Genomic DNA, 23962 nt, shown 5'->3' on the forward strand with positions numbered 1-23962 from the left:
AGGTATATGCTTTGGAATAAATGAAGAAAAAGAAAACTGTAAAAAAAATTGGAATAGGAGATTAAAAAAATGTGAACATCTGGGCACTAACGCCTTTGTGCCTCATGGAACTAACCCAAGTGGCAAAAACATATATGTACGCCAATATAAATTATATCCTAAAGTCCACAGATATTAGTAATCTTACATTTAAAAAAATTAGACAATAAAATTATAGACTACATATGGGATTTTAAAATGCACTACATTAGTAAGAAAACTCTTTATAGGGCCAGGGAAGGGGGGGGGGGCGGCTAGCCTTACCTAGCCCCATACTACTAAAATTCGCGAATATAATAAACAGATTTAAGAGGATACAAACAGAACCAAAATTAGCATGGGAGGGGATCTATATATATTGGTACTGGTTTACAGTAAGGAATAGGTTAGATATATACAAAAACAATAAATTCGTAAAAAAAATTAGAGATACCTTGAAAATTCAAAAGCATAAAAGAACTTTTAATAAAATATAGGGATAAAAAGATTTATGGGATATGGATGAAAAACTAACGTATAACTGGATGAGAGAGGATATAACAGGGAAAATTAAATGTAAGGTAGTAAGGGATAACATGCATGTGAATTGGAATGGAGCATGGGGACACTGGTCGAAACTGGGCTCCATGAAAATACATAGCCTTTGCTTCAAATACATGCACAATTCATGGTTGACGGGAGAGGTTCCAGTGAGACGTCGTATGGTCAGAGTACGGCGAAAATGTCCACTGTGCAATATGGGGCTATTTAGTAAATTACACACCATAACACAATACATAAAAACAAAAGATAATAGAGTCCAAATTATAGCTGAAATATGCAAAAAAGATAAATACAAAAAAGAAAACATTATATTTGGACGGAAATTTCCACAAAAATACCTTATATAAAATAACTGAATATATAGTATCATTAACAAAGGCCTGTGGCCAAATATTTAATATAAAAAAATAAACACACAGAAATCCAAAAGCATGATATATAACTGATCAAAAGAAACCCCTATGAGGGAAGTACGGTACGAAGACGCTATGGGGCTATGTCACATGGCGCAATGCGAAGTGAACAGGCCCATGGAAGAGTCTGAAAAATACCCTCATGGATGGTTTTATCTATGTATACACATGATAACACTGCCTCTACCTTATCTCACAATTAACTGATACTAACACAAGTACAACTCATACTGTACTATACACCCCGTTAGGGGAAAAACTTAATATTTTGGAAATTTGGAAATAAATAATTGAAAGACAGCCTGCTCGAGAAGGGAGAAGTACAAAAAAAAAGGATAGACCCCACCTCAAGCACAGCGAGTCTTATGGAAAAATGCTAGAGCGACATATATAGATACACACATATAAACCACTAAGGTTTAAACTTATTCCATATCGAGATAACGCTAACTCGCCAAAATTCAAAATTACAAAATCTCCCAATAATGAAATTGGGAGAAGATAAGTCAACTGGGTTGAAATTCTAAAAAAAATTGCTGTCCCAACATAAAAACAAATATAGCAAACACAACATACAGCACAAACATATAACATACACGGACGTAGGTGACTCTAGTAAAGTCAACTTAAAAGAAATAAGGGAAGGAATTCCGAGAAGATGACAGAAATCATTCTCGGATGAAAAACCCTGTAGAAACACTAGGGAAAAATCGAAATACCCCAATCGAAATTTCTAATGTTTGAAAATTAAAAAGACAAACAAAATAAACACACAACACGCAATTTTGGGGGATACACAAAAACATAAACTATTTCTATATTTGGTTAAGTGGGGGGGGGGGGGCATCTGTCTGGTGCCCCCCCCCCCCCCCAAAAAAAAGACTAGCTTTACTTCTTGAACTCCATGTGCACCTGGAATATGCCAGGCTCATACAGAATGAGCTGGCCGCAGAGTCTATAGTGGAAGAAGGTAGGATGAAAGAGGGGGAGAAAAGGAAAAAATATGAGGAGGAAAAAGAGAGAGGAATGCCTGTACCACGGCCACAACAAGGAATTTCAGAATCCCAGAGACAGAAGATTTGGGATTCTGAAGCCACTCATCCCGCCTCTGCACTCCCAGCGAAAAGAGTGAAATGAGATTGGAGTAGGAGATGCGTGTGCGGTGCCAGGCCGGGGAGGTGCAACCACTAATAGGTGTCTGTGGAGTTGAAGAAAGAAAAAAAAAAACAACCCTTTTCAGGGCTACCCCAACCTCTAGAAAAGAAACAGTAATCGAGTTGTCAATGTGTGTATGTGGTGTAGTGTGAATAGAAACAGTCACTCCTTTCCTAGTGTGATTGTATGTGTTTATGGGTGATTGTGTGTGTGTGTGTTTGTTTGTAAGAGCTGAGGTACGCTTGAGTGAATGGTACATTATTGGGTTTTGTAAGCGATCACGTACGTTCGTGTGAATAGTAGATTATGGTAATGTTTTTAGCTGCTTGCGTGTGTGGATAGTAGATTATGGGTTTGATTTTAAGCTTCTCCTGCGTGTGTGTGGTAAGTAGATTATGATTTTTATTTTATTATTATTTATTTTTTTTGCTGCTAACCGTGTGTGGATAGTATATTTGGGTTTGATTTTGATGCTTATCATGTGTGGATAGTAGATAATATGAGATAAGAAAAGTAGGGGATGTTTTCCTTCACGTCCGCGCTTACCTATAAGAACTCACGGCGTTAGTCGTTCTCACCATAATTCAAGCAGCAACAGCAACCATACCAAGGAATTTATGAAACAATCTAGCATTCTTGAAGCGGAATTTCCGCACCTATTTAATGACCAAAAAAAAAAACGATGACAATACACCACTAAATGAGTTATTTAATCTAAACGAATGGAGAAAGGCGTTACGCAATAAAAAGTCCACATCGCCAGGTGAATACCAAATAGGCTATGAATTTTACAAAAACATACCACCAAACATGGAAAACATAATCCTGCAACTAATTAATCAAATATGGCAAACAGGGAACATACCAACGACCTGGAAACAAGCAATAGTCATTGCCATACCTAACCGGGGAAAGACCCTACAAATATTAATTCCTATCGCCCAATCTCCCTGACCAACACCCTGTGTAAACTCATGGAGACTATGATATATAACCGCTTAAAGCACCATCTAGAACAAAACAAATTATTATCAGAGAATCAAAGCGGATTTAGGCCTAGACGATCTACTTTAGACCAACTCATCCGACTAGAAGCCAACATCAAACTCGCCTACAATGCAAAAAGGAAAAAAGACCGACACATTATTGCGATCTTCTTAGATCTAGAAAAAGCCTTTGACATGGTGTGGACCAAAGGACTCATATCCAATACCTGTATGGTATTACAGGTCGCATGCATTGCTGGATCTCGAATTTTCTAACAGGAAGACAAATCAGAACCAGAATAGGGGATGCACACTCAGAAACACACACATTGGAAAATGGAACAAAACAAGGAAGTGTGATTAGCCCTACTCTATTCAACATCATGATCAACGAACTCAGCAAATATGTTAACACCAACCAAGTAGAACTATCACAATTTGCTGATGATAGTGGTATCTGGAAAGCGGGCAACCCAAACAGCCAGGAAATCATCAAACAAATCCAAATCAACTAGATAAGATAGGAACCTGGGCTGACAATTGGGGCTTCAAGATATCTAAGACCAAAACTGTAGGAATGCTTTTTGTCCCATCAAATAAGCGTACAATAACATACCCTAAACTAAATCTACAAAAAACGCCAATAAACTTTGTTAAAAATACATACTTCCTAGGAATGATGCTGGATGAACAATTAACCTGGCAGTCTCATATTACTAATATCATTCAGAGATGCAATAAAGACCTAAATCTACTTAAAAACATAAAGGGAACAACATGGGGAGCAGACCAACAAACTATGTTAATGTTATATAGGTCACTAATTAGATCCAAACTAGACTATGGCTGCCAGATATATGCATCGGCAAACACAAAATTACTTCACAAATTAAACAACATACAGTACAAAGCACTAAGGCTCTGCACAGGAACACTTCCAAACATTGCCTTAGAAGAACTACAAATCCTAAAGGGGACTTACCCCTATGCCTAAGAAGAGAGGAACAGACCTTTAGGTATGCCACCAGGAACTCCATACACATGGATAAGAACCCCACCAAAACTACAGTCAACAAATGCCGAATACCATTTAGGCCAAAACTTGTCCCAAATCCACGGGCAGCCAATAAGGTACATTCTCTCTGTACCGAATTAGGGCAATGGGGAATACAAGCTGAAGAACATCAAATAATTGACACGACACCATGGAAAAACAGGACTCCAGACATCAACCTGACAGCACAAAAACTTGGGTCCAAAAGTGAAAACCCAATAGGGCTCCTAGCGGAAGTACAAAAAATCATAAGGGAAGAGTACCCGACCCATGTAAAAATCTACACAGACGGCTCCAAATCACAAGAGTTAAACAGAACGGGAGCAGCTGTGGTTATCCCTGAATATAACATCGAAATTGTTGAAAGACTCCCAGGCGACTGCTCATTCTACACAGCTGAATTCTGGGCATAAATGAGGCACTAAATGGATTACAAATTCAACCTCAAAACAACATGTAATCATCACCGACTCCCTCAGTGTACTTAAATCACTGGAATTTGGTCTTTGCAAAAGTAGAACAAACCTTATGGAAACAGCGCTACAAACAATAAGGGAAATATAATCTAAACAACAAGAACTAACATTCCTGTGGGTACCCTCACACATTAACCTACCAGGAAATGATAAAGCAGACCTAAGTGCAAAATCCAGCCTCACAAAAAGTACTAATTTGGCCATGCAATATAGCGTAACAGAAATTTACAGCCAAGTAACCCAAAAAAATCAATTACAAATGGCAACAAATATGGGACAACAACATCAAGGGTAGACACCTATACCAATGGCAAAAAAGGTGGATAGACATATTACAATACTAGGACACTACAAAGCCCAGATATCAGACTCATAAATAGAATAAGAACTGCTAAAACCCTGCTTAATGGAAGCTTTGGAAGACATCTCAACAAAGGACTTGACAACCATACCCATTGTCCCCATTGCACCAGCATAGAAACCCTGGAACATGTCTTTAATCAGTGCACCTATTACCATTCCCACAGAATGGAATTTCAAAAACAACAAAAGAAAATCGGGTCCCCCTATAAATATTCAGACTTCCTAAATCCTACAACAAACAGCAATACAGAACTAACAAAAAAAAACATATCATACTTAAAACAAATAAACAAGTATGACAAGTTGTGACCCAGAGAGTTGAAAGCATTAATTGCTAGCTTAAAAGCCAACTCAATGTCCAAAATAAGACAAATACAAAATATAGGTTATTAAACAAACACCAAATAAAGAGAACAGGCACCTCTGAGAAGTCCCCAGGACCTGATTAATCAGCAAAGGTGCCTGCATACTAGATATATAAAAAAGGAGAAAATGCTTAACTTTAAAAAACAAAATAAATAAAAAAATAAAAAAATAATATTCAAATAAAAAAATAAAGAAGGGAAAACATTTCTTAAGAAAATGGGGAGACAGGCACCTTTGATAAGTCCACCCTGACCTGAGTATTCAGCAAAGGGACCTGCACCCATAAATCTCCTAAAACACGCACGTTCCTGTTCTCCCTTCTCTACCCTCCAAACTTTCTCAAAATGCATGTCTGTATATTCTAACCATAACATCTAAGGTCTGGCAACAAGAACAGAACACATATTAACTCCCTAAATTTAGATATATAAGGTGACATAAGTCCAGTCATCAGGACCCTCCGCACAAGGCGGAACAAAACTAAAGTCACAACAAAACTTTTTATTAACATTGCATTACACAGGGAGCATATCACTTTCTTCAGACCAAGTGCTGACAACTTTATTCTTGAAAAAAACAATGATGACTGAAAGAAGACACAGACATATATCAATTGCCTCAAAAGAAGCTCTCACTTTGGCTATTGGAGAGCTCTTCAGATATACCACTTTTTTTTGTGGCGTAATTCAGTATGATCATTTTTGGACACCGCCATCAAAATTCAAAACCTAAATTACAATACAAGAACTGAAAGTAGCGGGTGACAAACACCTAACAGATTGGCATCATATTCTTAATTTTGTATTATTTACATATACGAAAGTACACTCTGTGCACAAACAAAAAGAAACAAAACTGCTACAGGTTAAAAATAAACAAATTTTAACAAAAACTACTAAGATTAGGTTAATTACAGTGGCTAACACGTCATTGGTATATTCAACGTCCACTAGTACAACTGGACCCAGTTTGAACAAATAGGCTTTGGCGTTTCTAACAATATGGACCTGTGACGTCGGGCTCCTCCTGGATTTATATCTTCCCTCCCTTGCCACGATCAGACATTGTAATTAAGTAGTGCGGCCACCGCACTTAACCACGGGGATGTAGTGGCTCCATTCCTACAAACCCGACTAATTAAATAGCCTGGTCATCAGGCATTAACAAGACGCAAAAGTACGAGTTTACGTAAGCGTCGATAATTTTATATTCATTCATTCGTTCGCACCATCCCACGGAATAATCAAAGAAGATGGAGGTGACAAAATTATTCAATCTGTTAAGAGATATCTATTTCTGGATAATGGATCTTGAATATGTTGTAGAAAGAATAGAAAAGGAATGGAGTGATGGAGATAGGAACGACTTGTTAACCATTCAAAAGAGTCTAAAGGTAGCCAGAGATCTCATTGTAGGGATGATAGAAGAAGAAGTGAATAAGGCGAGAGGATTTATAGACCTCCCCCTTATGTCAGAGTGGGAAGTTTGAAAGAAGCACTGGATCATGTCATCCAAGTCCGGTGCTTCCTAGAAAACCTATTGTATTGGACGGAGGGGAGGAAGGTAAAATGGGGTTTGGACAAGTTGAGGAAAGGGGCAGATCTCATGAGAATAGTAATGCAGGAAGAAGTCAAGAACATCAAAAAGAAATGGAGTAAAGAAAGAAAAGAAAAAGAAAACAAAAAGAAAAAGGAAGAGTTTGAGCGGCTTAACAATAATTGGATAAAGATACAGACCAAGTTCAGAGCGTTTGGTCATCCTGACTGGATGCCAGAAAATGATGAGAAGAAGAAGAAGAAGAAGAAGAAGAAGAAGAAAGGTATAGTGGAAAAAGTCAGGAACTGGATAAAGAACTGGAGAAAATAAAATAAGAACAAGAAGAAGAAGAAACCCAAAGGCCCTTTTCAGGGCCCCTTCAATGCCTCGAAAAGACCTTGACTTTCATTACCTTTCAAAAAAAATTTATTAAAAAATGTTGTATATATGTTTATAATCCCACCATTGATTCCCATGTTAAATTTTCCTTGTCTCTAGACAGGCCCAAAATATATTCCCATGTTAAATTCCCCTTGACGCCAGAGTGCTGGGCCTGTATTCCCCATGTTAAATTCCCCTTGACGCCAGAGTGCCGGGACCCTGTCTGTAATGCTAATTCCCATTGACGTTAGGGTACCCCACATTACTACTTATGTATGTATGTATGTATGTATGTATGTATGTATGTATGTATTCATTCAGTTTAAACACTTTTATGCACGAGAAAAATATACAACAATAAAATAACTCAAGAATTTTATTATGAGACGTCGACATTCTGCCAACTGGGGTAGTTTCGTTTGGTTTGAAGAAGAGAACGAAAAAGAAAGCAAAGAAATAGACATAAACCATGTGACTAATTTCATCCCTGCATTAGAACGTTTTTGGAAGCAATAGGTTTAACAGAACAAAATAAGACTAGGCCTGCTGATAACATGCGTAACACTGAAAGTGCATATTTGGATAAATTCATTTAGACTCAATTATCTGGCCTTCAGTTGAAAAACCATATTGTTATCTGTAATATTAACGTTAACATGCAGTGGGTTGTTTGATAAAATGATATATGATTTATGTAGCGATGACTTCTTGCTATCAATGCCCAAAATCAGTGAAAACTTCCATGATCTTTATCTTTAGATTCAAGTAGAGCTCAAAGCTTCATTTCATTTAATTTTTCCACACTTTCTCCTAAATCAGACAACAGTAAACCAAATCCAGCTCACATGTGTTGAAAACCAAAACAGTCCTAGACGTGTATGTCTAAAGGACATATTGATCCCTATTCCATTGGCCGTATGAGCTCGCTAACATTGTTCTTGAAGTCACACGTGCATCCGATATATTTAACAATGAGTCAATCACTGTTACAATCTATCCATATGATTAAATAATCAAATAAATGTCACCTAAAAAACGAAATACGATTAAATTAATTTCGCAATGTTATAAAATATGAGTTATTATCTATCACTCCATCGATTTAGCTGATATAAATTTTAAAACTTAAAACTGTGCTCAGGTAAGAAGAAAAATAACCAAGCCGATTCCCAATTTTATCTAAAACGTGTGTCTATCTAGTTTACCACCTGATTAAACACAAACGAGAAAACTGTAGATCACGTGAATTGTGATCCTAACTATCATAGCTTCATTAAAATCGTATATTTTATTACCATATGGACTCGCTTATACGTCGCATTCAACTTTACACGGTACAGACGCACATCTGGCTTTGCATAACGCCATGCCAGGTCTGGATCTATGCAGTTTGTTAGTAGTAATCAGTAGAACAAACAACATATACTCTGATCTGCTAGCGCATCATTTTCTGGCAGATCGTGGGCTTTGCTGTTTGGAGTTTTACTCGACTAACAAACGAATATAAACGGTAATTAGTGACATATACTAGTTTGTTCTGGAAACAGGCCATCGCACGAGGTCAAATATACAGTAGAGTTATATTCATTCAAGGTTTTAATAACTCAAACAAAAATTCTTAATTATTCGCTTAATTGCTTAAAAAACCTACAAATCCTCAAAACAAATGCACAATTGTTTGAAAGACAGATCGTAATAGCCAATTCAAATTAAAATTATATTTATATAGATCTAATATGTAATATAATAGACATAGTTGGTTATGGGCCGACTCTGGAATGAATCGACGTGACAGTCATGATTTATCAGTAAAACTTGTATGGATCGATTCTGTAACGGGACGACTTGGAAAGGGCCGAGTATGTTATAGACATCCAGTAATCTTATGAAGATCGTCTACTTTCCGTCTTCTATTGAAAACTGTAAACTTTGTGTCCAAAAACGAAGCATGTGACCTTTGAATGGAGAACATCTTGCCCGGATTACCTACAATAAGTGCTCACGTGGCTTGAACATACTATTGATTCTACCGGCGGTATGACAATCACACGGTATTTATAGTTGTCTGCCAAACATAAGGTTTTATAATTGGAATCGAACGCTTTGGTAAATTAATTATTTAATTTTTAAAGTAAACAATAAAGAAAGAAGTAAAACCAGTTAAATTACTATTGTTTGTATGGAAATCTCGAGCCTTGAAGCTATTAAAATGTTAGTAAGCCCCACCCACATAATGGTAATTTATATATATAGATATGCTTTGGAACTGTCACCCAGAATTGGAATGAACGTCTTTGAAAATTATAGTTTCATGTAGTTGTTCAACACGGATTATTTCAATAATGGGTGTCAATTTAAGGAATTGAATTATAAATACCTTTAAAGGCAATTATTTAGTTTATTTGGTTTCTCAATCATCCATATTCCTTTGTATGGTTTTTACTTACACTCCTCGAGAAGTACATATATCAAAATCAATGAAAAAGTACTTGGACAATTTTTAAAGAGATTAACCTTAAATGTGTGATTCGGATTGATTGACGGGCGCTGAGATGCCTTAATGTAAGCTACGCATGTTGATTAACAAATTCGTACTACCCTATAATGCCACGATTAGACTCGACGTGCTCTTTTCTTTAAACAGTTTATTACCTGGTCACTATAATAACAGTCCCTTGCGATCGATGCTTTTCGTCCGGAAGTTTCTTAATGACAATTAAAGTGCAGAGCATTCAATATTCAGTATTGAATATAATCTGGTTAAACAAAATTAGGACTTCATTTTAAAGCGATAATTTATATTTAATTTAAGATAAGTAAATGCGCTTGCATGACCTGTATGAATTTCACTTTGGTATGCATCCATGGATGAAGACATTTGGTAATTTGGAATATTTTCCAAAACCGGATAAACTATAGTTATGATACGATTGTTATGGGTTGTTTACTTCAACTTAAATAATACTGTACCTGCATTTACTGCAACCGCTACGTGGATGTTGGTTGGTTGGTTGGCATCCGTTAGTTGCGAGAGACGATGTAAGTGCGCCCATGAGAGATGTCCTGGTCGGTGTTTGCGCAGCGTCTGCTTTGGCTATGTAGTCCAACGGGTATGTGGCGGTCCTTGCTGCACTTTCTGATCCTGGAGGTTGAGTCTGGTTTGGGTTGGGGCTGCTTCTTCTTCCTCTGCGATCCCTTTTCATCAGCTAGCAAGCGTAGTTTGTCCTCGCCGGCTTTCCGACCAGTGATCAGAGCATGTCGCGAGCTGGACCTGTCCAGAGCAAGCTCTTCTCAGTTGTTGATATCGATGTCAAGGGCTTTTCATTTCGTGCTTGCAGACATCCTTGAAGCCGAGATGTTGCCGTCCGATCGACCTTTTCCAGAGGCAAGTTTTGAATAAAGAATGTCTTTCGGGATCCCCCCGTCATCCATCCGACGTACATGGCCCAGCCGTCTGATGCGACGTTAACGGAGGAGTGTGACCATGCTGTGAATCTTGGCACTTTCAAGCACCTTTTTGTTTTGTACTCGATCGCTCCAGTTGATCCAGATACAGAATCCAGTTTTCACTGGCGCACAGTAGAGTGCTTAGCACGCAGGAACGGTACACGGTAACCTTGCATATTCTCGTGCATAGCTATAAGCTTCATCACGTTCAGACAACAAAGTCCTGTGACATGGACTTTTACAGTAAATGATTGGACCTTCGAAGACTGAAATATATTTGTCTCTTCTTATCTAGCTCTTCATGCACAGATACCAACAGAATATGTTTAGATGTAAATATAACAAAAATACACACCCGCACAAACAAGATGAACGCCAGTGTACCAATGATCGTGCTAATAAGTTTCCAATGATCACCAAACCTGAGCACTCATCTTTAAGCATATGCTAAAGAAAACTACAAGATATATAATTTCAGAATTTTGTATAGTCGATACGCTTTCAAACATTATACTGTTTTACGATAATAGGAATAGAATAGATGGTAATCAGTATGATATATAGGTTAACGCTAAAATAAAAGTGTGCTAAAAAACTTAATATCTTAAAAGGGATACCTAAGTGGTCACTTCATGGTCCCATACATCGTAATATATTTATAAATAACATTATTTTGCATGAAAGATTTCATTGAATTGTATATCAGGGGTTAAGCTAGACTTGAATTTTAGGGAAAAATGACATCCTTTTGCACACAAGAGAATGAAGTGAGAACTGAACAGGAGAAGTGGAAGTAAAGCAAGATACACAAACATACATCCTTATATATATATATATATATATATATATATATATATATATATATATATATATATATATATATATATATATATATATATATCCTATGTTTTTGTCTTATTTGAATTATCCACTCTTTCTCAATATGCGTATCTTCATTTCAAATTGGTTTTAAACAATATTTTGTTCTCAAGTAACAAACATTCTGAGTTGTATGTATATCTTCATATTCATATACAATGTATTTTGGCAATATGACTTTAAAGGGGCACTGTAGAAGATATACATTGTAATCAATTTTAGCTGGTATAAGTAACTAGATTGCTGTATTGTAACAACAAGTTAGTTAAAATGCTTAATCAATTACTCTTAAACGAGTATTATTTTCCTTTTCCTTTATAAACGTTTACTATAAAATGGCAGTAGAAAAATACTTTAATCTTTTTTGAAACAATCCCTGTAACATGTACATGATAGCTAATGCACACATACCTTCATAACGGATTGTCCCTCCCAGTTTCTTTGTTACCGATCAAACATTACTGTAACTGTTCGTAGATGGCGCCGTAAAGCATGAAAGTCAGTATATAAATGAACTAAACTTGTTTCCATCCAGATTGAAACGGCCAAATTGTAAGTGCATCTATTTTTAGAAAGAGTGGTTTTCTTGTGTGACATTCACATTCTAGCTTCGTTACAACAATCCATGGTTAGGATCGCAGATTTATGGTTTTATTATTCGTGTGGCAATGTTAGGCATTGGTTAAATAGTATTTTCTTGCAGCTTTTTTCCGTTTTTTCAAACACATGGGAGAAAACAACTTTGGACCTTACAGCTCCTCTCAAATTCCATTACGATTCGTTTCGCACCTACATAATTTCATTTTTATGCTACATTTTAAATAACATAATTATATTTAGACCTTGCTTTCTATGATTTGAATATTTTCTTTAATATATTTGCCCAAATGTTTACAAAAGAACCAATCTTATAGAGTTGTACTTCCCAGACACATTAATGTCTACCATTATTTCCCCCTTCAAAAAGTTCACTTACATTTCTAACTGATTTTGTGAAGAAAATAATGTCCAAGCAGCAGTTTAATTCCTCAGATCACCAATTCTATTCGTAAAACACATACCGCTACTTACATACTATTGTTTATGTTTCAAAACACAAATGTGTATTTTTTATCATCAAATCATAACTCAGTGTTTCCCTTTATGCACATTTGTCAGAGAAGCATGCTGGAGAAAATTGATGCCAACGTTTTGTTGCATTGCATTTTTTACGCAAACGATTTGATTAACGCGTTCAGGATTTATTTAATATCCAATGTTTAGGATGAGGGATGGCATCTTGAATACTTTGAGCATATTTATTGTTATGATGGAGTAGCTTCAACTAATCTCGCAAGGTCTCGTGCAATTTCCATCGAGCTCAGCAAGATGTCCAGACGATTAACCTAAATACTTGTCGGGTTAGAAATTGATCTTCAGATGAAAACGGCTTGCACTCAGGATCAATAAATTGAAAGAAACATAACACAAAAGAGTAACTGTGGATCTAACTTTAATGAAAAATGGAGATAATAATTCCCTTGACTGGAAAATGTCACATCCATTTAGATTATTCCTATACCGTGATTGCAAAGCCTGCACCAGTGAGCAATCCTTTCATGACACTGTTGAATAATTTTAAAAAATCTGATCTTGTTCGCCACAAGATATATTGGGAACACATTATCACCAAAGGCATTCTTCCTCAACAAAAAAGTAATTAAGCATGCAGAGACAAATGTGTTATATCGATTACAAACTCATGGGGTTCATTGAAGATTTTTGTTGGTATGTAACTTGGCTGCAGTACGAGAAAGATTTAAAAGTGTAAGTGCAACTTGCAAATAAAAGAAGATGAATCATTAGCCTATTTTGATTTTTGGATTAATGTGTTCAAGGACGAAGTATATTAAAACTGATGGTAGTTCACATTTTATGACAGGCATTAAACTAACTACTATTTGGTTGAAAGGATTTGTGGGGTTTGGTATTGGCTTAAATATGTGTATGTAATGTGTTGGTCTATTATATTACTATAAAAGGATTATAAGAAGACTGTTAACTGTACGTCTTTAAAATTAAAAGGAACTAATACAATTATTCCTTAAATGGACAGTGCATTTGTTTGTTAATTGTGCATGTTGGTTTATCTTTATATTTAGAGAGAAAGAGAGAAGGCATGTTGTGCAAGTTACAATTTCATAATTCAAGCTGAAAAAGTACAGGTCAAATGGAAATTTTGTCAGTACATTTTCAACCCCACAACGTTTTCCTTTGACACCCCAGTTTTGACACCAGCGGGGGTCACCCTCAATTTTGTACACCTGACTGATACATTGATAACCTGTGAAAATTGTCCAGTGATAGTTGCTATAACCAGATACATAAAATACGTATCTGCTATAACTTACTTTGTAAAGGATTAATGGTCAGTCAGCTATCAAACACATGCCTTTGAATGTGCAAGTGTTTGTTGACGCAGGTGAAATGAACAGCTGCTTTTACAAGGCTTGCTACCCATAGTTTGCCTTGCGCTACGACAACAGAAATAACTGGCAACAGTAACGAAGCATCTTAAAAGCTGCAGTCACTCAATATACATCCAAAATGTCACAGGGTGAATTCATTGTCGCTTTCCAAACATGCAAAGGCGAGCCTTTCAAGTTTTAGGCGACTTAGTCGTCCACTTTGCCTGGTAGCATGACCCCTGGTACGTTGAAGGGTCTGGACAATCCTGATAGACATCGCACTGATCTCAGTCGGCAAAAGGTGCACGTACTGACCAAATCAAGACATTTGGTAATAACGAAACAAAGGAGTGAACGGAAAGTGCCAGTGCTTTATGGTGCATGTTTAAGATGAAATGAATACCATTTAGATAATCACATCATTTTGTCCCATATCTGAAAGATATAAATTGATCAATCGTGCACTTCTTTGTAACTGAACAAAGAGCAAAGAAAGCAAGTAAACCATGTGTAATTACATGTACCAACATAGTCATCTCTTCTTAAGTCATCTGTACAGTCAGCCATAGTTTCAAGTCGTTCTTGGTGAGAATATCATATCTGATTGCGCGTGTCAGTAACGGTAACTACTTCAAACAAAATCGCATCCTCGTGACATATACAGGAAATAGACGATCTATCTTAATACTGGTAATACAATACAATTTATGACTGAGTCGCATGCTGTTTTTATATAAGTCATTAATATGATAAAATGTACTGTATCTTTAAATATTCATACATTCAGAAATTTCAGTGGTGTGTACAAAATGTTCATTTACAAGGCTGAGTTATGTTATTTTTTTAAGAATATCTCCACGAAGAATGAGATGAATTGATTCAACAGGCCATTCCAGAACACGAATGTTTTCATAAAGATGCATGTTGGCTATCCTTCCATAGTGTGAGATTTTCATGTCTACATGGTCTCATTTGCAATCATTATTTGAACAACCTTGAGTTCAAACATTTTCATTGTGATCTAAAGAAGAAGAATGGTTTCTGCATAATACTGTACTGCCTTACACTTGGGTATGGAAGAAGCCATTTTTGATCAAAGGTCATGGATTACTGTACCTAAAAACAATAGATTATGCACAGAAATATCAGTTATTCACATAGAGAACTATTAAAGACCAGATAGACATATACTGTGCCATTTATGGCACCCATGCTGATGGAGCGAAAAGGTTTGTGTTTGCTTAAATATTTTTTATTGCTGAATGTAACAGTTCATTGCTTATCTTTGTGGAAATGACATAAGTTAAAGACTACCTTTTTTATCATCTTGTGTTGTTGACACATTATTAGGGTGCATACTTCGTCTTCAATCCCATCAGAACAGCATTTTCAGATTACCAGGTACGTTTTACCAAACAGCTGATTTGCAAAGTCCTGTTTAGTCAAAGCATTTGCAAATGTTGATGTTTGTCAAGTATGGTACAGTTTGTGTATTTTCATTAATGCATTTGTAATATTGTAATTCTGAAAGGATTTTAACACCTGTTTAAAATACGAGATGCGTTGGTCTGCTAAAGACGTTTTAATAGGAACAGTGTTTTGGTTTTAAGATACCCTGGTAATGGGATACATGCATTGATCTCATTAGTACAGAATGATCTACATTTTATAGATAAAGACACTGTACTCAGAATCTTTACATCAATGCATACATTTTTAATGCATCCATGCTTTTGTACATATGAGCCATTACAGACAGGACAGTGCTTCAGGTATGTGAAAGTATTTGGTTTAACTCGAGTCTTTACCCAAATTTCTCCAATAGTATTTTCACAGATTTTCTCAAAATTAATCAAAGTTAAATTTTGGGAATAAATGTTTAACTATTATTTTGCAATAAATGTGTGGGCCGTAAGCAAATATTATGGCAGTTTTCAAGGATTTTTTCACCATCCAAGGCTTGAACGACTGAAAAATAGTCATTTGACATTCTTGAATGAGCATGTATGACTGGCCAGTGATGGCATAATAGTGAAATGATAGATTCCTTGTAATAAGTAATTGAGTAGGTCAGTTTGGTCCTCAGGGTTGAGGAGTCATTCATATATTTTGCATAATATGTTTTAAATTGTTGTTGTTGTTGTTGTTGTGGGGTTTAACGCCATTTTTCAGCACACGATACGCTATGTATGGCGGCCAGTATTAATGGTGGAGGAAGAACCCGGGAAACCAACGGGAAGAACCACCGACCCACGAGAAGCTACTGGCAAGCTTTCTCACATACCCACATTGGCCGAATCCTGGACTCGAACCCACGCAGACAGAGGTGAGATGGCAGTGATCCGTAACGGAGAGCGCTTTAGACCACTCGGCCACTCGGGGCCCCGTTTTAAATTGTAATATTTGTATTCAATAGATTTCCATATATAATCTCTTTTCTATATTTTTTGTAATGGTCCATCAATTCCAGAATTTGCATATGAGAGCATTTTTAGTATTTGCCAGTATTCTGCAGTGGTGGTGGTCTGGTGGGGGCCTATTGTAGGATTTGACTTTGATATCAGCTTTAGTATATGCAATAATAATATTAAGCAGTGAAACCATTTCGTGTGGACCTATTAGAAATTCACACACTTTGCAGCGCAGTACTCTGGTCTTTGTAAGGTCTCACATAAGTACTAGACCCTTACAGTGGGAAACTTAAGCAGTATCATCCCTCGAAGCAAAAAGATAAATCACCATTGACAGCAATAACCGGGTTATAAAAGCCTAGAGAATTCGACGACTTCTCGTAACTGCTAAAAAAAGCTGTAGCATGTTTAAGTACAAATACAGTCTTATAAAACAAGCATGAGTGCAAATGACATGTCTTCATTATAAATTAATCTCATTATTTCATGTGTGTAACTTAAAATTAAATTCCTTACATGTTCAGTTTTAAACTGTCTAACATGGAACTAACTAAATTGTATCTGATAATATTGAAATAGGTCTAACGTTCTAAATTCCTACACATTCATATATTAAATAATTTCATTGCATAGTACAGAGAGCATGAAATGATAGTTTTCATTTTTATATACTCGTCATTACTGTGACAGTATACAGATAATTTGGACTATATGTAATATAATTGAAGTAAAGTTCACGGCCACTGTAACAGGTTTCTCACTGTCAGCACTTTGTGCGTGCCTTAGTGAGTGAAAAGAACATTTGTTAATGTATAATACAATTATATTTTCATGTACACCAGTAGGTCTCAATACATGTTCCCTTAAAACAAGCAGAATTACTCCTAGACAATAACGAAATGTAAGCAGAAAGGTACAAACTGAAACTGTACCATGACTCATAGGTAAAAACAAGACGTGCATATTGCATTCTGCTCATGTAATTGGCGCTTACATTTTTCAATCCACTCATTACTTCGATCAGGAAACGATACTGTGCATTTTTAAAGTCAACGCATTCGTCTTGCGCTGTCGACATTCACATTGTTTCAGTACACGAAACATTCGGATTAATGCCCTGATCAACTTTCGTTTAAAAGCGCTAACAGCTCTTTCATAGTAAAAACCCCTGTTTAATGGGTTGCAATTTCGTAGTTAAGTCATCAATGGACAGCCTATAGTTGCGATATTCGGAATGAATTTCCTATAAACCCTAATAACTCAAGAAAAGGTAGAAACTGTTTCTTGCTTTCTGATTTAAACGCAACGGCGATTTTTCCAATGGTGGGGTTTAAACCGCCCAGACCCACTTACTAGAGTCACCATGCATTCCAAGTCAGAATGTATATTTCACTGGTGCGTATCTCAGTGCGATTGATGTTGCGGATCTTACAAAACACGCTGATTAATATGGCCATGTGCTCGTTTCATGTATGTGTATACACAAGAATATCACCAAAGAAACTAAGTTTTAAATTATTACAATTTGCATACAAGACTATAGCACAAGGAGCATACCTCAACCAAACTGAAGCATGACTTTAAATTGGTATAGACCTTAATTGGACGCGAATGCCGTTCGCGCACGGTAATTATCAATGATGGATGTCTGCAAACATCGAAATATATTATTGCATTGTCAATTTTGAAAACAAGCGTTTGATACATGACATTGGCTCCGCATCGAACATGATGATTTTATTTGGCTATTATTCTTAGTATACCGTGCAGCGTAAAATATAACAGTACACACGCAGAAATCTTCTGGTAATATGTGTCCCTTCTCCTTTCACCTTATCTGTGAGAATACCTGGTTCCAGTATAACTAATTTTACGGAAAGAAAAAAAGAAATCATATTCAAACTATTGGTTGCAAAATAGTAACACCATACGTTTCAGTAGGTTCTGTACATGTATAAATGGGTGATTCGAAAATACAAGCAAACACACTACCGAGTCATATACAAACTTATATATAATAGCACGGTTTGAGTGACTGGCCAATGATCAGGCATATATCACTAATTTAGTAGTTGACAAGTGTAATATTTGTGATTGTCAGAAATAAACGTCGATATTTCCGCAACCGCTCTCTCTACCGGTTAATCTAAACAATTTACAATGTTGTTATTTACGGAAAGGGTTCAACAAATAAAAAGAAACTTCATTATATTACATCTTTAATTAGAAATATATGTAGGAGTTTCACTTCAACTGATGAGCCAGCCAGTGAAAATTGTATATGTATTTCCATGAATAGTGGCGTCGTTGCAACACTCTGCTTGTACCCACACTTCTTCGCCTTTGTCAACTTGCATTGGTACAGTTATGCTTCCAGAATGATACCCTGAAGAACTTCTAGAATCAGCATAAACGTGTTGAACCACAGTACCATCTTTAACCAATCTAAGATCTTGGTGTTTTCCAGGAGCTGACATGACACTTACATGAAATACATAGATTCCATCGTCAGGAGCGATAAACATTCCAGAACGAACATGATACCCACCACCAATATTGGTCACAACTTGGTCAAAAACAATTGTTTGATCTACAACAAGGTTGTTTAAATCCAGCACAGATAACATTGCATGGAAAGCAACTTGCCTTTGTGGAGCCTGCCCTGTTTTGATATGAAAGAAAAGCAAACTTTAGAATCCTGAGATTGTAAAATGCATTTCCCCTGTCTATCCGTTTTGACTCCCACCCCAAAGTGTGTGTCTCTGCTCTAAATCCCCGAAAGCAAGGACAATGACCAGCGTCATGTCCAATAAAGCGGTACTTGTGAATTGTTCTTGTTATGTCCAATAATTGTCATGTAGGTATAAGGTAGGATCTAAATAGTTTGTATGTTAGGACCAAGGGACAATTCCATGTTTGTTCTAATCCTTGATCCATATATCTGATTACGGTGGGTAGTCACCGCAAAGACATTTGTTGGGTTACTCTTATATATTCATTCATTTGCTTCATGCGAATGCATATATGGATCGGTATAGGATAAGCATCTCAGTTGGTTTAAATGTATAAGTTATTTGACATACACAGACCAGGAGTGGATAAACACTGCTTGGAAAAATGATAGACTTGTACATTTTACTGTGCATATTAATCCACCTTCGCGTGCCCTGCAACATAATCTATCGCCATAGGGTGTGCATTTATAGGGCATTAAATATATGTCCCTATAGGGTTCCACGCCCCCTTTGATCCGTCAGATGAGTTTCAATTTAATTCCCATAGCAAATGCTCGCTCTAAATCCTTGCCTTAAGTTTATAGCTCCAACATATAGAAGGCACCCTGCGCATTACAGAATAAACGTATAAACGCAGTGTTTATGCCATCAATTAGACAAAGCAGTGTAGGAATTCAAGCACGCTTATACAAAGGGAAAAGCGAGGTGAAGCAAACGGACGATCCTTCGTGACGTTTGCAGAAAGATGAAATTATGACTAACTTGTATGGCTCACAAAGAGAATCATTGTTCGAAAGAGAGAATATGAAAGAAAAGTGAACTGGTCAGTTATTAACTAATATAACATAGCAAACATACTCAGAGGACATTAGCAACTTTGTAGACAAAAGCAGAAGAACGAAAATATATGCCATATTTGAACAGATATATAACTGTTCGTCAGCAAAAAATTATTTTGTTTAATTCTGCTACGACCGAAACAGGTTTGTGTTGATTGATGACCTCTTGACTCAGTAATTACGCTACAATTATTGCCAATTCAGCCTTAATTATCTTATCCACTTTGCACTTGAATATTAAAATAAAGAATGACTCAATTTTTTTTCTTCTGGTCATAGTTCAGATCAACGTTGCTACTTTATGATATCTGTTATTATTAAATGTTTGAAAATCTTTGTTTCTTGATTTGTGACAAAATGTTTTCCTCTATCATCATTTTATCAACAGAGCGATACAGAAATCGTTTTTAAACCTTTGGTACGAAGAAATAGCTTATTTAATAATTACTGAATCTCAAACAACATGCAAAACACCATTGCCAATGTTCATAATAATCATATATGACAACACCAGGAATGTTGTGCGACATTACTTGTAGCATATACCAAACGTTTCTTATATACAAATATATATGTGTGTGTATGTGTGTGTGCGCGCGAGTGTCTGTGTGTGTGAAGATACATTGGATAACTATCATTAGCTGTCGTTTGTTGTTTTCGAATCAAAATAATATTTTGATCTTACATATGAAAGAAAATTAAACATTAAATTAATTTTATCAAACAAGGTCAATACCATGTTCAATATAAGCTTCCGAATGGTTATTAAATTGTTGTAAATTAATACTGAGTTAAATTTAAAATGGATGAATTAATTTGTAAGTGCTAAAGTGGTACATTATAAAGGAAACAATAATCAAAAGTTTGTGACAACTGATATCGTGTTTTGATTTTTGATTAAAATTTTAGACTCATACAAATTTGGAAGGAAATAATGTTATGTGATATACATATGCCCAGGAGGTATGTTCAATTATTAAATATGTCAGTAAATTCTAGAAATGGAGATAAACCATACCAATTTATATATTGTGTCTCTCCAGTTTAAAGATCCCCATTTTTCTGCTACCCATTATTTTAACGCGAATTTGATCAAAATTTTCAACAAACTGATTATATTTTGATTACACATTTTATATTGCTTGAAATAGTTTTGAGCTGAGCAGAATAATTTACAGCAATTTACATCGTTAATCACGTTATCCGATATTTTCCGAATCATTATAGCACGGTCTTGTTGGGATAATACTCACTGTTAAGTGACCTTGACTGTTATGCGGTCTCCTTTAACTCTTGTGTACATTCGTGAGTCGGAGAAACGGTTTTGAAATACCTAGAGGTTCTACCTATATACTTTTAACAGGGCTACTATCATTCGCAAAACAAAGCTAAGCACCTTGTCAAAATTTGGGATATAAGGAAGGAAATAGGGACAAAACGTCTGTCATGAAACTTCTTGCAAGCAGCGAGCTTCAAAGATCAAAAACTTTAACCATTCAATCGTTTCACGAAAGCGGCCAAAATGAACTTTCTTTAGCAATCAGGGTGGCATAAAAATGGCGAACTAATTTGGTCAGAATCCAAGACAGATAACGTATATAAAAGGGGGAAAAAAGTTCCCCTTTCACACCATTCTTTTCTCAAGGATTATCTTTTAGTCAAAATAAAATGCATACTACCTAATTTGTCCAGAATATTGGTGTTATTAACTATACTCCAATCCTCCTCGTAAGAATCAGATGATGAAAAGAGTTTTCTTTGAAATAACAGTTCACTTTCATATTCTGAATCGTGAGTCATAACTTTTGTTATCTATCTGATAGTTAGCTCCAAATCTGATTATTTCGTGACATGGTGTGCATAAATGTATAAAGCATGGGAGAATTCTACATATAACGAATTCGAGTTCTGACTGTCCACCACAATCCATCTCGGAAATGCTTCCTAAGAGCTACGAAGTAAAACTGGAAATAGCCAGAAAAGGAATAATAATTCATTGAGAAGCTATGTTACGACAAGCAAAATATGGCAATGCCAATAGCGTTATGATACTTCCAGGACTCGAAAAAAGAGATTTAGGAATATTTCGCACAAACAAAATGTCGTCTTGTTCAGATCATCACAATGAACGCAATGCTAGTGTGAGATGTGTACATATAACAAGGGCATTAAATGTTTGTTTGCATTAAAAAGTCCGCTAGAACGAAACTTAGTCAAAAAGTGAGATTTCATTCCTTTTAATAAAGTTAGTAGTGGAAGACACCATGTCAAATATAAAAGAAGTTATAGTAATGTGTTTTGTCTTTTGTATGATGTCAGTTTTATTTAGACATCTATCATGGATTTATGTTTCGAAATGAAAGACACCGTACAAAGACAAGTTTAAATTTTAGGGAATAACCAACACAATCAGATATAGAATAACTTCACATGAAATCTGAATATTCTTTACAAAACTTACTTCGGAAGATTTGTCTTCTCTTCTCTAAAATACGCTTGGATGACGTTGTCTTTTTCCCCGAAACACACACCAAAACGTTTCCGTTGGACATCTCATCCTTATCGTTCGCTAGCGTATCGTTGTCTTTTTCATTCTCAACGTCATGCACCACATCAGATGTGAGAACCTGTGGCGTTGACGAGTCATACTTATATTCTACGATATTTTGCATTGACGAGGTCGATTCTTTCTCCTTGCATTCTCTCATTTGTTTCATTAAATCCTTGACAGTGTTTTGCAGATCAAGATGGTCGCGCTGAAGAAGCTCCAGTTTCTCTTCTTGGCTCCTCAAATTAATCATAAACTGTTTATTTTCTTCCTTCATTTGATGTAGCTCCCTCTCAAGAACATCAGGTTTGTTGTTTACAAAATTAGATGAAAATAAGGCTTCTAGATCTGACATACGTTGGTATAAAGCATGGATCATTTGGGCTTGAGAATCATGAACCTCATATTCATATTTGTTTGACCAGGATGTGACACCAGGTACAACTAATGTAGACGTTGTCACCCAGATAAAATTGATCCAGTTCATTGTTAGAGTCTCAATTATAATATTGGTCTTACTGAAGTTAAATTATATTTATGTATGCAATCAGACACATAATACTTCAGCTTATCTTTCAGCATTTACTTCGACTGTAAAACGGGAACGTCATGAACTTGACCTCATTGTCATAAAGATAACCTACATGTGTACGATTTATCGAAATATCTATAAATGTTACATAGCAACTATCGCTGACAAAGTTGTCCAGTGCACAATGCAAACTATTAGCATTTAAATTAAATTTATGAAAGATGTTTTAGTATATAGTCTATATATATGAGTTTTATTTCACCATGTTTATTATCCAGTGTCAGAAGATCTATAGGGCAGGTTTACTAAAACATGAAACATTTTAAGGATTTTGACGTGTTTACCATTGTCATATAGCATATATTTTGTCCACATATGGAAGAATGGAAATCTGCAATGGAAATACATTGGAAAACAAATGATTTCCAAATTTAGTCAAAGAGAATTTGGGATATTCTCATTTAAAATTAAAAGACCCCCGTTTGTCGATGAGTTTAAGGTTCTGGCCTTTACAGTTCACTCACAAATCTCATTTCTGTCCGCGTAAGTTCGAGTCTTGGCTAGACCAATGCATTAGGTTGGAAAGTTTGTCATACGCTTCCCGTGGGTCGATGGTTCTTCTCGAGGTCTTGCCAGATTTGCTCCAGAAAATAAACAGCCTGCTTTATATAGCCCATCTTGTGATGGGAAATGGCATTAAACACACAATACAGTACCTATCATCTCAAATTTTACACGATAAAGAGTTTAAAAAACTTACACAGCACATAATTATCATATCATACGTACCTGCCTAATCTATCTGAATTCCT

At 36.0% G+C, this 23962-nt stretch overlaps 1 protein-coding gene across 1 annotated transcript; it reads right to left on the bottom strand.

Moving 5' to 3' along the window:
- Positions 1 to 18736: 18736 nt before the first annotated feature.
- LOC149774409 (uncharacterized) lies at positions 18737 to 23146 on the bottom strand. The gene is made up of 2 exons (XM_089945315.1): positions 22532 to 23146; positions 18737 to 19158 (listed from the first exon to the last, which is right to left on the bottom strand). Exons 1-2 carry the CDS (start codon positions 23103 to 23105, stop codon positions 18746 to 18748), a joined length of 987 nt encoding a protein of 328 aa, XP_089801441.1. The 5' UTR covers positions 23106 to 23146; the 3' UTR covers positions 18737 to 18745.
- Between the last annotated feature and the right edge of the window lie 816 nt (positions 23147 to 23962).

The sequence above is a fragment of the Sinohyriopsis cumingii genome, unplaced genomic scaffold (genome assembly GCF_028554795.1).
Source record: "Sinohyriopsis cumingii isolate HCF-2022 unplaced genomic scaffold, ASM2855479v2 utg000233l, whole genome shotgun sequence".
In the NCBI taxonomy this organism is placed as follows: Eukaryota; Metazoa; Mollusca; class Bivalvia; order Unionida; family Unionidae; genus Sinohyriopsis; species Sinohyriopsis cumingii.

Bases quoted from the DNA above. Each gene is read 5' to 3' on its own strand.
- LOC149774409 (XM_089945315.1), bottom strand. From the start codon at position 23,105: ATGAACTGGATCAATTTTATCTGGGTGACAACGTCTACATTAGTTGTA. The intron at 19,159-22,531 runs GTAAGTTTTGTA...ATATCAAAACAG, and splicing joins GAGAAGACAAATCTTCCGAA to GGCAGGCTCCACAAAGGCAA.